General features: G+C 43.7%; 1 protein-coding gene across 5 annotated transcripts in view; it reads left to right on the top strand.

Moving 5' to 3' along the window:
• Positions 1-17,319, top strand: part of ATP11C (ATPase phospholipid transporting 11C (ATP11C blood group)) — an 828,266-nt gene that overhangs the window by 719,215 nt on the left and 91,732 nt on the right. For all 5 annotated transcript variants that reach the window (XM_086918646.1, XM_086918644.1, XM_086918645.1 and 2 more), the window contains exons 22-24: positions 4,204-4,349; positions 4,543-4,602; positions 9,724-9,851. In XM_086918646.1, coding sequence (XP_086774772.1) covers positions 4,204-4,349; positions 4,543-4,602; positions 9,724-9,851 — 334 coding nt within the window. The remainder of the gene's footprint in view (positions 1-4,203; positions 4,350-4,542; positions 4,603-9,723; positions 9,852-17,319) is intronic.

The following is a 17,319-nucleotide window of genomic DNA, read 5'->3' as shown; positions in this document are numbered from 1 at the left end:
GTCATAGCAGAGGCAGAGATCGATGCATGCAGGGTCGGTCGGTCGATTATTATTACAAAAGGTCCACCGTCCGGCTCAGCTGAGGTGAGGGAAGTACCTTGCTGCTCCACCGGCGTAGCTGGGGGGGGGGGGCCCTCACCAAGCGCCTGAGGGGAGCTTACCGAGCCTTCATTTGTTGTGAAATGATCTATACTAGTGCAAATCTCGGCACAAAACTTCTGGTCCCAAAATGCACCGGGGGCAAACGCCAATTGAAAATCGATCTCTAAAAGCACAAGGGCATGATCTGACAATGTGCAGGGGAGTTGCCCTGCTTGACTGTCTAAGTGAGACGTCGCAAGTGGTGAGCTAGTAGTCTATATGCGATCAGGCTCCGTGCGTCAATGTGACACATGTCCCTTCAGTACGGTCCCGGTTTAGGTGCCTCCAGACATCAACTTAGTTAAAATCTTGCATTAGGATGTGAAGCTGTGCTGCCGCACTGGGGCGGGTGTGGCGAGAGGCACCCGATCTATCTATCTTAGAATGAAGCAAGATGTTGGAAGTCCCCGCCCCAGGACCAAGGTTTGCTATCTGTCGCCATACCTCTGTAAAGAAGTCGGACAGTAAATATTAGGCCCATATATGCAGCTAAGAAACCGGCCCACACACTGACCTATCAGTAGCTCACCAGGCACTGTCTGATTGCCTTACTGGCTAGTCCGATTCTGACCAGGGTATCCTGTGTATAGAATCTACCTTTAGGCAGTCTGAAATAACTTCCATGTTCAGACAGGCCATGGGATTGGACCCCATGAGACTTAAAACAATACTCAGGCCAACTTTATCTTGTCTTCTAGACTCCCAATACACAGTTATTCATGGCAGATGAAATGAGGTGTACTATTTGGCAAACTCAGCAGGCATCTGGAAAACCACTTTTCCTCGGTTTGCAATCGAGAAACATCTGTGTAACTTCAGATGCCTGCACCACACGCAAAAGGCCTTTTTGGCAATGCAGTGGAAAATCTGAGGGGTGGGGGGACGGGTAAAAATAGTGTTTTCCCATTTTATCTCTCATAGGAAATTGTGCTTGCGCCGTGCTCGGACTACCGCAGGCGTGCCTCGGCCTCTGAAGCTCATCGTGACCCGGGCCTACCTGCCTTAGTGGCTGCTGACTCGCCGTCCTGACCCGGCTGCTTGCTACTTTTGGCCTGTGCATAGTGGTATAATTGTGGTCCCGTGGCCTAGGGGTTAACAGACTCGGGACCGGGCTTCTGCCTGTAGCTGTAACAGTGTGTACCAGCCCGGGGGAAGGCACCTGTTGTCGCTGGACCATCTCCACTCGTCCCCTGCTTCAAGAAATAAGTAAGTGTAAAATTAAACCTAATTTATAACCTCTGACATCGCAATCGTGCTCTTAATACAAGTGATGTCCCTTTGGTTTTATTAGATTTATAGCAGCCGAGTATCAAGAAAGGTAATGCTTTTATTTTATGTTTGTCAGAGCGGAAGAAATTAAAGCATTACACTACACCTGCTCAAAATTTTGGTAGTGGAATCTACATTCAGTGCCCCAGCGAACCATGATGGATGCTTTCAAGTGAGGACATCAAAACTTTAAAACAGTCCTCCTCCGCCTCCTTCTCTCCCGCCCCCACTATAGCAGTCATTATGTTATTTTCTATGCTTGAGTTAAGAAAGTGGCAGGTACACTGCACCGGCTTCTCAACAGATAATCTGACCCAACTATAATAACGGACTTTGTCGAAATCTACAGAAACATTATTTTGTTTGCAGTGGCGTGGTACACACACAGTAGTGCAGATCCCAGTGAGTCCTCGTTTTGTTTAATAATCAGCTTAGAAGGGCACTCAATGCTTCAGTTTCTGGTGCTTTTCAGCACTTGTAACCTCTTCTTACAGTGCATTGTTGCACAAATGTGTGCAATTCTTGATATTTATGTTTTCCTGGTTTTCATTGCTTGATTTTGCATGTGAGTAAGTGTCACTCCTAGAAAATTGAAATGTCACTCAAAATTGCACTGAAATTATGAAAATGTCACACTTTGCAATCTGAAACCTTGGGCAGCTAAGTTGTATGTCATCTTAGGTTGGACGGGGCAGTTAGGTTTGATGCTCAGTGGGGGAGGAAGTGTAAATTATGCAGCTTGATAGACAAAGCACTGACACATTTTACCTGGCCACAAGCAGTGGATTTTGGGACATGTAGTAGATTTAGATTTGGGCAAATATCACGAAGGACGGATTTAGAAGAGTGGGGTCACTTCGATTGTTACAAGGTTACCAGGGTAAGATGAAGGGGAGGTTACTATTGTGAAAAGACGTCAGAATGTTAAATAAATCACTAATGATTATGAAGTGCATGAAAGAAATGTTTAATGCCTAACAAAGCATGGAAGAGGGAGATATAGGGTTAAAGAAGGTGGTTACGAAATGGAGGAGGGTGAACACAGAGCACAGGTTGTAAAAGCACAGGTTTAGGAAAACATGCAGTACGTGGGGGCTTGTATTTCAATCGTGAGGTGTTTATGGTAGCTGATTTAGAAGGTAAAGTTCCGGGGTGACTTACCTGTTGGGCAACAATTCGTTTATGAATGGGTGTCACGTAAATGTATTGGGATGCAAGGGTTTGAAATGTGGGAAGTGGAGAGGTGGTTTTGGGCATCAACTTAGGGGTAGCTCTAGGGTTACTTTTAGCGGCTCATAACAAGCTGTGATGTTATGAGTGGGATGTCACAAACAAGGTAGGTAGAACTGATGTAAGTTTTGGGTTTTTTTCTGCTTCTCCTTCAGCGGTGTAGCTAGGTGGGGCGGTCCGCCCCAGGCTGCACTATTTTGGGGATGGGGGCTGTCTCGCCCTGTACCGTGTCATGTATGTGCATGTAATTTGCATGATTGAGGTAACTATTAGCAGCAATACTACGTGTCTCTCGGACCTCTTTCAGGTGATCGCCGTCCTTTTTCCCCAGCACCACCCCAGGGGGGGCGGCAAGCTGAAGGATAGCCCCGGGCGCCACAAGCTCTAGCTACGCCTCTGCGTCAGCTTGCTCCCTCCCCTGATTCAAGCCGTTCAAGAAATTACTTCTTACAACATAGAGCACACCTATATGGCCCCAAAGAAGGCAAGGCACTCAAGGGACACTCTCCTATGCTCCTCAACAGAGCCGCACCCACAGACCATGCTGCCTCTGCCGCAAGAGTTGGGCATCTGGGCCCCGAGTCCCACTTTTGATTAACATAGAAGGGAGGAGTCTCAGGACTAACTTGTGATAATTTATTACAACTGAGTTGTGTTTCTTATTTAGAATCTTCATGTTGCGTAGTTCATGGAATCACATTTGATGGGGGCTGAATTGTAGCACCGTGGTTCTTATGGAATTTTGAAAGTGGATAAGGGAGGGATTCTAAGTGCAACTTTGAGAATGAGCAGCCTGCTGGAAGAACCAGTGTAAAGGTTTGCAGCAAATTTTACTGCTGCTTCTTCTGGTGTGTTGAGGAATGATGAGCCACTTGGTGTCATGGCAGTTAGTGACCATCCTGTCCTGGTTCCCAGTGAGGCAGATACGTTTTGTAATGTTGCAGCTATTATCAATACAGGAAATCGATGTTCCAGGATATTTTTCACCTTTTCTAAAGCTACATGACCCAGGAAGCCTAGATGTGCACAAACAATACAACAATGTAGCTCTACAGAGTTTTTAATATCAAGATGGTGGTGAAAGCAGATTTTTCCTTTCCTCATGGTAGATTAAATGAATGGCAGGGTCTTAAACAAAGTGGGTGGCAGGTGGGATGGAGAGAAGGCGGACTCCGAGTCGCACGAGAATTATGCAGATAGAGATTAGCGTGACTCAAAAAATGTACTCTTCTCTAGTGCCAAAGTTACTTATGAATGCCCTTTTCCCCGACGTGACAATCACCTAAGACACTGAATATCAAAATAATAGCTCATGATATTTAACAAAGATGCAGTGTTGGTGCAGGACAGTGTGCGGTGTTGATTAATGGGTGGTAAAGCCAACAATGGCACCCCCCAGAATTTCTTCTGTTTAGGGAAAAAATAAGTTCCACTAGGATAACTTTTTAGCACTGCCAGTGATGAATTATTAAGCTCTACAAATCCACAAAAGTGGCGCTTTTTGTTGACTGTTTGCTATTCTACATAGTTCATCGCATTAATGTAACCCTTTTTTCTGTTTAGGTATAAAAGGAAAAGAAGGCCGCCAAGCAGCAAGAAACAGCGATTATGCTGTTCCAAAGTTTAAACACTTAAAGAGATTGCTGTTAGCACATGGGCATTTATACTATGTGAGAATCGCCCACCTTGTGCAGTATTTCTTTTATAAGGTAGGACTTTGCACTTAGCAAGCATACGTGAATACTATTTGCAGTATAAATATCGTACAAATCAAGCTTAATGTCCACATTTCTTTCGCCTGTAATCTCGTTGCAAAATGTTTTGATCAAATGAAGTTTGAAGTAAAACTTGCTTGTTAGAAAATCTATATTGATTGAGACAATTTTCATTTTTATGTTTCAGAACCTCTGCTTCATTTTACCTCAGTTTTTGTACCAATTCTTTTGTGGATTCTCTCAACAGGTAATTCGTTGTGTATAAATAACAAAACTCATATTACAAAATGTTTGCCTATGCTAATGTATCTTGCAAAACGTGAGCAAGGATGTATAGAAGCAGTCAAACCATGAACTGTCGTAGAGATGCCATAGAAATAGTTTTGTGTTGAACTGTCTGGTAATTGCTATATGTTTTGCAGCATGCCACACATGTTCTTGAGAAAAGGTAAAGCCAGAGGAAAAAATACTATTAATACGCTGCCCTAATACGTGAAAACGACAGAGAAAGACTGTGCATGGAATGTGGAAGTCCATACTGTGCAACATGGAAAGCAATAGAAGTAAAGCAGGAAGTTTTGGCACAGATTAAATTATTTCTGAAAAACATTGTCCACTTCAATCCATACCCTATAGGGTGGCAGAAAAAAGACAGAGCAGACCATTTTCTCCAACCATTCATTCCTAGCCACTCACCCAGCCATTTCATCAGAGCCCTAGTCTTGGATCTTGTCACTGGGGAAGCAATGTCTGTGGCAACTTCATTAAAGACGGATGTTGCCTGTCATGCCTGTCCAATAGTTAGTGCACCTCAAGCAACTTTTGTATACACCGCCCTTATTTGGACTACAAAGCTGGTCTTAATTTGGACGTGTGTGTCCTCCCATCACCGGCTCCATAATACTAAATTGGTATTGCCAGGGAGCAGGATGTCCACATGAACCATGCAAATCAGGCTCCCCCACACAGATTTCTAACTGCTTTTTTAACTCTATCACAGTGGTACTGCTGCCTGCACCCAGTGCATGTGTTGTGATCACTAACATGTACTAAAATTGCCTTATCCCCAATTGGCATATTTAACTTTCCAATACGTCTACAGTATATTGTGTAAGAAAATACACCAATGGCAAAGAAAGTTAAAGGTCACTTGTGGATGGCAGCACCTTCTGTGCCATTCACTATGCCAGGCTTCTCCGACGAGTAGCTCATGAGCTACCGGTAGCTCTCCAGGTACCTGTAAGTAGCTCTCCTGTGTGAAGCCCAGTCAAATAAATTAGAAGCTTGTGCTTAGTTGAATTAATATATGTGTACCAAAATTAAAAAGCATTTATTTGCTATGAAAATATGTATTTTCAGTACTCATAAGCTGATGTGTGGAGAAAAATGGTTGTATTGCCAACATATATTTAAAGCTGATATTTGAATGAGCAATATCAAATGGTGTTGAGATTTTTTGCTGATATTATTAACTTGGTGGCAGGGCATTGCACCTATGGCTGTTATGTATTATCAAGGTAGAGGCATTCTACATTGACAAAGCATTTTCACATCACTGCTAGCACCGGTGCCTGATGCACTGAGGTGATCGCTGCTGCTAAACTTGCATAAAATGGCCGCTAATTTAATCTTGTCTGATTTGGTCTATTATATCTCAAATAATATTGGCAGTTCTGGGGAATTTTTACTGACCATAAGTAGCTTATATTACAGAAACAGCTGGAGACCCCTGCACTAGGCTGACAAAGAAAACGTGGCTTCAGGCCTACATCTGACGACTGACTCCTTCAGCTTTTCAACTTGCAGGCAGACCTGATAAAATGAACATTTTGGCAGGAGGGAAACTCTACTGTTAAATATGAAATAAGCTAGCACTAAGTAGACCCTGTAGTCCACAAGATAAGGTTCCTGATATTTAAAAGGATAGGTGGAGGATTAAAAGCATGGAGACTGAAACTAGGAGATAGAGGTACTAAGTTTACTTTATGCTAGGCAGAGGATGAAAAAGAAGGACAGAGAACTTAGGAGGTGGTGCACTTTGTCACATAAGCTGTAGAGGACAATATGTAGGAAGCATCAAGCAATGATGTTGGAAGTTATGGTACTGTATGAGAGGCAGACAAAATAAAATTGAGAGAGAGAATGAAGTGACAGCACAACATCAAAAATCTAATAAACTTTCTGACAGCTGAGCAGATGAGGACAGGCTGGTGAAGCAGAGAAGACGTTAAATTGATTGGAGTATTCGGACATTCAACTATTTGGAAAGGCTGTTATGGACAGATTTTCAAAAGTAAAGGGAAAGCTGAAGATTTGAAAGTCAATGTCTTGAAATGTGATGCAAGCCATATAAGGAATAAGAGGAGTAATAAGAGTGAGCTGAGGGCCAAGCCATCCAGTAAATTCTGTAGAAGTAGAAAACACGTAAAGGGAGAACCCAACTGGTATGGTAATGCTGAGTGGTTGAAATGGAAGAGAACATGGCTATGAAGAATAGACTCAATGATATTCAAATACAAAAGTACATAATAAAGTGCATTATTGATAATGGAACATATATTGTGCAAGTGTTTACAGCAAAGGCTATAGATAAATAATTTGCAAAAGATGAAACAAACAATCAGAGAAGGAAACTGGTTGGAAGAGGAGACAGAGTGCTAACAGCAACTGGGTCAGACTGCGACAAAAAATAGGCCTGGGCATCAATATAAAAGTGCCCCCATTAGTGAACCTAATAGCTCAAAATAAGTGGTCCACATTTGTGAAACGGACCAGTATTGAAGTAATAAACAGTAAAACACGGCCATATGGTTATAGAACAGGCTCACAAACTTCTAAAAGAAAATGGCCCACACACACTGATCTGTCAAACCAGCCCAAAGGGCACCACCTGATTGCCCTATCAGATAGTCCAACCCTGAAAAGCAAAGTCATAGGATAGCAAATAATTAGGACGTTGCTTAAGTAGTTTAAATAAAATGAGATAATTAACAGTGATCAGAAACTAGGTTGGGAGAAAAACATCAATACCAGTGTTCTTGCAAAAATTGCACACTGTGTTTTCACAGGGAAAAAAGAAGGATACACGAGATTTTATGAGTGACAAAATCAGAAATCAAAGGATGCAGACAATATGGGAATCAGGCAAAGGATGAAGTAACCAGCAAATTAAATGATGAAAGGAGGCACTAATGGCAATAGAGGAAAAAGGAATCTTGATTATAGCACATATCTGAAATGGATAGTGTGGCATAAGTGTATTAAGGTCTGTTAAAAAGATAAGAGAGGGAAGAATTATTTTCCCTCAGCATCACTTATTGGCACTGTGGGAAGAACAGAGAGACCACTGAATAAGGAAACTTGCTTAGTTAACAGTGACACTCCCTCCCTCTGGCCACTAATTTGGATTTATATGATTTGATCATCATGTCTTTGTTTTCAGGAATGCCCTTGAGCCACTTTTCTAATGGTCAGATGGCTAAATCTTAAAGTTGCAACAATTTTCTTTCAAAGCATAGTTCCTGTTTCACCAACATGTCTTCACTCCTCCTGTCATGTCAAGTGCTCGCAACAAGAAAACATTAGCTTGATAAATATTTGACAAAAACAAAGACACAGCTGTTTCTGCTGCCATTACCTCCTCTACTAATATGTCAATACTGTTACCAATTACCTCATCTGCATAGTTCTAACATCACATTTACTATTACCTCAGTAAAGTCTTCATTTTATGATCTGTATATTGGCAATGTAAGCACAAGGAACCCCAAAACACTTTTAAAGCCCACTGAAGCCCACTTGCAGGTAGTTATATAAAAAAACACAATAATTAATCAGAGAATGTGCCCGTCATCCCATATATATTAAAGGGGTGAGATAAGTGCTATTTATCAGAATTCACTAGTTTATGTCTGGCATTGCCAGGCGTCTTTTCGATTAGATAGCTGCCACATACAATATTGAAACGTTGCTCTTTTCAGTGACTAAGTTCATGAGAGTTTTAAGTATAACATTCTCAGTCAGTCCTACATTTCCTCCTTTTTATCGTTATCTAATCTCTAATGCCAAACCCTAATCCAATAAAATATTCTGTTATTTTGAGATTCATTTTCATGTTATTTTAAATTAAATTAAATGTGCACCACCTTATTTTACAATCAGTAATACACTCATGATAACTAACAATAACCCTACCCAATTTTAAATATTTCATGATAGTAATTTGAATTCTAAATGGTAGTGCCAAAACTTTTCTGTAGAAAAAGGAACTTGTATGACTTCTTTTCTAGGTTTGGTTTTAGCTACTCATGCAACTTTGTGATTTAAAGCATGAAAATGCAAGGAAAGATGTTGAGGTCTTTTGTTCTTCTCGCATGGTCCTCCCGCCAAAAAATGACAACAGTTGTAGAAAAGAGGCCAATTGGTCTTTACATTCCATTCTCCCTTCTCGTCACAGGCAAGTTATTTTGACGTTTTATGTTGTAAACACTAAGAGGAAACCTCTTCTTTTTTTAGAAAAAAAGGACATGAAGTATACTTTTGCCTGAGAATGAATGTCTACTCTACACCAGATCGCTAAAGAGTTGTCATGTCTCAGAGTCACCACCCTACAGCACGGTGTGGGATGAGGTCGTTTATTTCAGGGTGTCATACCTATGTGCCTAGGTAATTGTTGATCCCACGACAAAATCTAACACGGGTACCAGCACAGACCCAACTCAGAGTCCCCAGACCCAACTACCAACCTGCAAAAGTGTTTATTATTGGGGTGTGGGAAGTAGGGATGGGGTGGAGGAGCGGGCTGACTCCTCAAACCACCCTCCCTCTAAAGCTACACCACTGGTTAAAGCCATATAGCCATCAAAGAAAGAATAACAAAGGACTGAATGAAAGCCATAAGCAACAATGCCCATGCACCCGAGCCATATCAAAATAAATACCCATATCCTGGTGGTATCCTACTCTGTTCATATTATTAGAGAACTATCACAGTACCTTTCCATTTCTATGATGTCATATGCTGTGCAGTTCAAGATGGTAAACTCTGCCCTTTCTTCTAATGTGTTTCTATATGTTATGAAACTAAGCATATGCTTATAAGTATACATGTGTATCCACTGTACTTTCTGAAATACTGCTTTCAGTAGAATGTGTAAAAAAGTTTTTTTTTTTTTTTTATGTACATGTGTGTCAGAGTCCCCAGAAGTTCAGACAGTTTGCTTTTTCAGCTAGTGTGTTGGGTCAGTTTTAGTTGTATAGTTTTATAGAATAGTAAATTGAAATGAATCTGTTTGATATGTCTATTAAGCTTACCTCATATTACATTTTAATTGTCCATCTCTTCTTCTTTATCTCTTTGCGGAGAAAGCCGCTCTATGATGCAGCTTACCTTACAATGTACAACATCTGCTTCACCTCCATGCCTATCCTGGCCTTCAGCCTGCTGGAGCAGCACCTCACCATTGAAACCCTAATGGCAGATCCGAAACTCTACATGTAAGTACTAGAGCCACATTACTTGCGTCTGTGGAATGTTAGAAAGGCCCTCAAGACGAGTTATGATATGTGCAAAAACGCGTGTTACAGAACCTATTGGAATTATGAGTTCTATTTTAAAAAATTGTTTTCCTATATACATTTTAACAGGTCAAACATGTCAATATTTATCAGGGGAAATATGCCTGGTAAACACTAGAACATGTGGCTGTTGGTGCGGCAAGCAGCAAGATCTGCACGCCCTCCCCCCAAACTTTGTGATAGGTGATATTTATCACACTCTATAAATACCGAACACCCTTGTGTCATTTTTTTATCATTTGTGATAATTATCGCAAGCGATAACACCAAATCTTTGAGGGCCTAATTGTTATTCAGAATCTATGTATATGCGTTTCGCGGAGAGAAAAAACTCTGGCACCTTCTTCTGGTCCAGTGTGATCAGAAACATATATGCATTATTGGCAAATTCTTATTTGTTTCCAGACTGAGATTCAAAGTCAGGAGCAGGTAACATTTTTCCAACCTGGCCTGGATTGCACCGGAAAAGTGAGTGATTCCGACCCCTCTTCGTGGATGGGTGTGGCAGGAGTTTTGCCCCCAAAAACATATGTATTTAAACTGGGCCACATTGGTGCAGTTGCAGCACAGTAACAGTAGTGACTACTGCAGCACATAAGGGAAACTCACCAGCAGTAATGCCATTACATGTTTATCAGTATGAATAAGGTCTCAAATACAAGAATTATCTGATAGACCATAATGATGCCTTTGTTAACATTGCCCTAGACTAAAATCACACTTTGTCAGGAGATTTAACATTGACCCAGTGTGTAGAACACATTGTCAGAAACGCATTGCGTGATTTTGTGAACTAACGCTTTAAAGTCAAAACTCATAATGCCCTAGTATGAGAAGCAAAAATGCCGGTCACAAATGTATTTCCATAAGATATGTACAGCAGCAGTCATGTCAGAAATCAAATTACCCCAGTATATAAAGCACCACTAAGGTGCAAGTATCCACATTTTTCTGGTTTGTTAAATACCTTTGCCAGTCATCCCAGAATCCATACTGCACATTGGTGTACACTATCATTGCTCTGACAACAATCGCATTGCACAGGAATGCACAAAACTACTGTCATGTCATAAACCAAATGTCCCTGTTATTTAAAGTCTCGTTTTAGTTCAGTCTCGCATACTGACATGATCAACACCAAAAACCCTGTCCCACCTCCTCTTCCCTTATCAATGTTGTACTCAAACTGGCTGGGCTGAACCTGAGGCTGAAGATGCATCCACTTGGAACTGTAGTGTTATCCATCCTTAACTCACCTGAATTCTAGCTACTAAGTATACTTCTGCACAGATCGAATGATACCTGCAGTTCCTTCTTCCGTTTTCGATCCTGTGATAAAACAGACGTCTCTTCCAGTCTTCTGCTTCTGCTACAGTCACCAGCGGATTAATCCTTATATAGGCTTTTACCTGTACATTTGCTGTAGCTGTATTTTACAGGTTGCTAGCTTTTTCAGCCTGGAAAATGGGGGTGTACTTTGAGTCAGTCTATGTGCCACAGTCAGTAGACTGTAGATCGATTGAGGCAGTGGTGACTTTCAAGGTTGCATCGCACTCAAGCCTGTAGCCTTCTTGATAAATAAGAACTTTCTTTGATGGCAAGTCCAGCTCTAGATTTTACATGCTGATTTTGCGCCTCACCCATGACAGCAAACAGCCAGTGCAAGGAATAGTCTCAAAGAATAATCTGTACGGTTTCCATCCACGACTTTCCTGTTGTGCAAAGTCCCTGGGCTTCCACATTGACACCAACCGCTGCTTCAAGACCTACACAGTACACAAACAATCTAACACCTTGCTGGCTTTTAATTCAACTCCCTCCCACCCACTTCTAGCCACCTAGGCTTCCAATTGACGGCGTTTGAACATCATGGCGGGAGTACTCTCCGGTACATGACTTGGGAGTAACGACACTACCCTACTTGCTGGACCTGATTCACCAGCACCTTAAAGATTTAAATGAATTTCCTTTGAGAAACGTTGTGGACTTGCATATTGAGTCCTTTTTAAGAAATACTGTGCAACTCTAATTAGACGCCTGGTTGGAACATAATAGAGACAACGGAAGTCAACCTGATACTAGAATACTGATATATGGGAATCTTACCTAGACCTATGCATTATTTGATGATGAGATCCTTATAATATTCCTGCCCTGAGGAAGTCAATGGGTGTCTTTGGCCAAGGACAAAACACGTGTCGGCTGTTTGGCTACACTGGATGATACCAAGCTGAGAGGATCATCCCTCAGAACTTGTGTTTGATTGATCTACATAAAGAAAATCAAGAACTTTTTGTGTAAAGGCATTATCTGGAGGACTTATTTGGACTGAAATCTTGAGAATAATTCTCTCTTACTGCTGTATTTCTCTGCTCAGGGACCAATTATTGTTTATATCTTCCATCTAGACATGTCACCACAAATACAATCAGAGATAAGAGCTGGATGACCTACCAGCTTGTTCACATATCATATAGGACATACCCCAGGCAGTGGGATTATCAATGCACCTGTGGAACTAGCTCTCGCAGTTTGTGATTACTTTCTCGTTCCAGAACGTCTTGCATGATCTAGCGTAATCTACATTTAATCTGATGAGGCATCCTCCAAGAGTGCAGTAAATGTCTGTGCCTTCGTTCCCCAAAAGAGTAGATCATCTGCCACCCTTTCATCCCATCTTGTCCATCACATGTGGGCCTCTTCTGCACCTGCCTCTTCCAGCAAGTCGTTTCTCCAAGCCCGAATTGTAGGCCGCCTTATTCTCAACCACCCTATTGCTATACGTCCCTTCGCCAGTACAAGGCCTGGCACCGCAAACCTTCTGCTTAGTTTTTTCTTGCCATTTTCTGGGATCAAATGCAATAAACATTTCTTGATATTACTGGGGATCTCCCATCCTGTGATGGATTTATTATGAGACAACGCCTCTACCCAGTATATTATGATAACTGAGCAGCGCCACACAACGTGAATAAAGTTAGCATTGGTGTAACCACATTTAGTGCATATAGGAGACCGATCAGGGTATATAGCATGCAACCGCTTCGGGACAAATAGGCTAGGTATACGTAGTTATAGTGTAGCAGTTTGAACCAAGTGTTTATGGAAGCCCCAAGCACAGCATCATGAATGTTGCTTCATTCCTTAGGTGTTATTGGTGCTTCGCAGGCCTGTTGCCAGGTCTCCTCTAATCCCAGTGTGGCTACGCGCTGATACGCCCGAGGCGCCTGATATATATGTGTTATATGCTTACGGCCTCTGGCTTGGGAGAGTATGGTAACATCGGTTTGCGTGGGCTCTGAGGCCTCAGAAAAGGACTGCCATACCTGCCTAGCAGTGGCCCCTGTTTTGACATACAGTAAACAACTACCCTTGTCCAACTCAAAACAACTCAGAAGGGTCCTGTATGGTTATAAAATTCCCCCGTGGATAGAGGAATAGAGGTCGGAGAGTCTAAACCCTGCCCATTCATCCATTTGTGATGGACATTCCTTTAAATGAGTGGAAGGATCTACAGTTCATTGTTGGGCCTCGCTTCATGTCAACACTTTATCCGTTGAGATACATAGAGGATAAACTCTTAGTAACACTCCATTTGGATTTTGGCCAGTCTGGTGGGGGGGGGGGGGGCAGGTCAATTTCTGAAGAAAATGTCCTTAAAGATGGGGCGGTCAAAAAAATTGACTCTTCATTGAAAAAGACTTTTCCTGGCTCAGATCTCACCATTCGTTCTGGTATATATACAAGGAATTTGTTACACATTCTTTGTTGTCTGACTTTAAGACTTTGTTCATGATGATGCAAGAGGGTATTCATTGTCCAGACTTATTGGAGTCTGTGGAAAGACAGACGGAATTTCCTTCAGATATTGCATTTGATTCAGTTAGGGAATGTGCCCTGAATATGCCGCTGCCGTGGTTCCAGTTGGCGAGATACCAGAGGTTGGTGTGAGACTTCGTAATTTCCTGGAGAATTGTCATTGCACAACATCCAACAAGTGGGTGTTGAATATTCTGGAAGGAGCTTATCAGATAGTTTATGTCCTTTCCCACATCATCAGTGACGATTCAGGCGCCTCTTCCAAGGGATCCTCTCAGAAGGAACGCATTGATGGAAGGGATTCGTTTGCATCTCCTGAAGAAAGCAATTGCTCCAGTCCCAAAAAAAAAACTGAGGGGAAAAGGCATTTATTCAATTGTGTTCCTAGTCCCGAAGGTGAAAGGGTTTTGCAGTATCGTGATCAACCTCAAGTCTCTGAACATATGTGTTGGAAAAGTTCTGTTCAAAATGGAGACCCTGCAATGGATCATACCCTTAGTTCAGGCAGGCTTTGTGATGGCTATGTTGGCTCTCATCGATGCATATCTCCATGTTCCATGGAGTCGAGATTCGAGCAGTATCTGCGATTCTCTCTGATGGGTCGTCATTGTGTAATACCAAATAGCCTACGGTTCTCGCCGGGGGCCTTCACAAAAGTGGTAGCGCCTCGGGTGGCTCACCATTATCTTCAGGGGATCGCAGCGTTTCTTTACCTGGATGATTGGCTGCGCTAGGCCCCATCTGTTCAGGTGATGCTGCAACATCGTAACTTGACCATACTTACACTAAAGACACTTGGTTTTCTATTGAATGTTCCAAAATGCAATCTCCCTCCCTCAACACAGAGGACATTCATAGTGGCCGAATTATACTCTACTCTGTGCAAATTATTCTTTCCTCAGCTCAGGATCCAGCATCTACAATGCCTGCTGACATCTCTATTATCTCAGAAGACTGCCAATTTGTTTCAGTGGATGGAAGTGCAAAGTCATATGGCGGCCTCGGTCTTCACAGTTCCTTGGGCCTGGTTGCACATGCGGCCCTTATTGTAGTGCCTTTACCATTTTGTGACGTTTCTCTGTTGTGAGTGTGGAGAAATCCGCATTGGTAAAACCACTTGAGAATCTGGAAGTCAGCTTTCAAAGGCATGGCTTACCTTGTATGTTTCGGAGGTCCTTAAAGATCTGAGTATGTGTGCATTTTCAAACGTCGATATGACACCTTCTCACCTTCGGAATGATAGGAGATGTACAGACTTGCTGGGTGTGTGTGTGGGTAAAGATTTCTCCACTTTTAAAATGTGTTTCTGCTGCAAAAATATGTGCCATTCCTTGGTGAAAAGGTCTAAGTTACAGAGAACTCTCCACAAAGCAAGGAGGAGTTATTGAAAGAAGTTGCATTAGATTCCCAGAAGTAAGCCTCTAAACCTGTGCTTTACACACTGGGATGGATTGGGCATTTATTCCATTTTGCATTTCTCTGAGTGGGCTGGAGCCATTGAAGGCCTGTTCTTGAAGGTGGATGGTCGCTACCTGGGGTTTATGGCAGCAGGGAAAACAAGAGAGAGACTGAGCGAGAGAGGCAGAGAGAGCATCAGGGAGACGGTAAAGAAAGAGACAGGAAGTGAGTTGGGGGCTCCTTTTAACACATGAGCAGGGGCTCGTTTGAACATTTGTGCCGGGCTTCCATTCCGGCTCTCCTTGCACCTTGCCATGGGTTCTTCTGGGAATGTTTGTGGATAGCAAACATTTAAAAATACATGTAGTTGGTATGCAAACTGGTGCCCTTTTTAGGTCGAGGTAATATCCGGTCTGCCGAAGCAGACCGGAAGTCCGAGACTTATTGTCAGCAAGAGGGCTGCTTTATCCCTCCCTCTTTTTGGCTCTCCCTCCATTGGCTGGCTTCCTAAACGGAGGCCAGCCATTGGAGGAGAGAGCCGTCCCTCGTAATAGGCTCTGTCTTTTTCGGATTTGGGGGCGTACATTTTGCTGTTCTTTCGCCAGTGACGTCACCCGTCACTCAGAACAACAAAACACACGCCCCCGAATGCGAAAATTACCATGCTTTCTCAGAGGCATTTCTGCTTTGCCTCGGAGAAAGGCGGTGGCGGTTTCCAGAGCTGCTCTGCTCGTCCCCCCTCCCTCCGCCCGCAGCTCTCCTCTGTCCCGCTCCCTCCGCCCGCAGCTCTCCTCCATCCCGCTCCCCCCTTCCCCCCGCAGCTCTCCTCCTTTCCTCTCCCCCCTCCCTCCTCCCGCAGCTCTCCTCTGTTCTGTCCCGCTCCCTCCGCCCGCAGCTCTCCGCCGTCCCGCTCCCCCCCTCTGCCCGCAGCTCTCCTCTGTTCTGTCCCGCTCCCCCCCTCCCTCCGCCCGCAGCTCTCCTCCGTCCCGCTCCCCCGCCTCCCTCCGCCCGCAGCTCTCCTCCATCCCGAAACGTGAATAATGTCTGCTGATGGAGACGTAAACAAGCATGGCTGCCTTAACTGTGGTAGTGCTTTAGATGGTTCGGGGGAGTTAAACGCTCGCTGCTGCTGGAGATGTAAACAAACATGGCTGCGTTATCTGTGCCAGCCTGCCCTCAAAGGAACAGAGCCGCAGTGTGAGCCACAACTGCTGCTATTACCAAGGGATGGAGAGCGGGTGGTCGGTGAAACTGGCCACAATATGCTCCATCACATTCCGTCCCCACTTCTCAGCCTGCAGCACCGTCACGGTGGGTAGAAGGGGCACGCCCCCTGCTATTACGCATTCTAGGACAAACACGTGTTATTATTTTTAGCCCTCACCAGAAATCTCGGCTGGTGCTGAAAAGGGACGTGAAACCCACCTTGCTATCTGGAAAGCAGATTTCATCATGACCTTTCACGTGGCCGCCATGGTGAAAACATAATTTCACCACCTTAAATTACGGAGAGGTATTTTGCCATTCTGCCAAGGGAGAACAGAGTGGCAGTGCAAAGGGGCGTGGCTCCTCGCCCACACATCCGAGTGCCCCAACGAAAGCTCTTGTCCGTCCCTTCTCTCAGACCCTCAGGCCCACTGTGCCCTCTGCACTCTTTGAGGGACGGGTCTGTGCCCTCACACTTCGTGCCCTGCGGCCTGGCCTGTCCTCGCCACCCCGCAGGCCGATGGTCAGTGCTTGGGGGGCATTAGCGTGGCTGTGGCACTAGTCCCCTCAGTCCCAGCTCTCTGTCGGTGCAAACACCAGGGTTTGGTCCATTGTCACAATTACAATCTTTGTTGTGAAAAAAAGAGTTCCTTGGTGGAATGTGGGGCTTTAACCCTAGAACCTGGAACCTCGGACCTAGAGAACCGGGTTCGAGTGTCAGCAGGGACGCTCAACATCAGTTAATCTCCCCGTGCCTAACATAAAATGAAGCCGTCCCTTTGTAACGTAACTGCGTCTCGTGTAAAGCTCTCTGATACCTCCAGGTCTAGTTAGCGCTATATAAATCCCACCCCAAAAAAACCCTCAGGAGACGGACCCGAAACACAGCGAATGTGACCGGAACCACGAAAAACTCTTAATGTATGTGCCAAATACTTGCTGGTTTCCCTACAGCTCCCCCTCC

This window comes from Lissotriton vulgaris, chromosome 4_1 (genome assembly GCF_964263255.1).
Source record: "Lissotriton vulgaris chromosome 4_1, aLisVul1.2, whole genome shotgun sequence".
Taxonomy (NCBI): domain Eukaryota; kingdom Metazoa; phylum Chordata; class Amphibia; order Caudata; family Salamandridae; genus Lissotriton; species Lissotriton vulgaris.
This window is presented reverse-complemented; position numbering and strand designations above follow the sequence as displayed.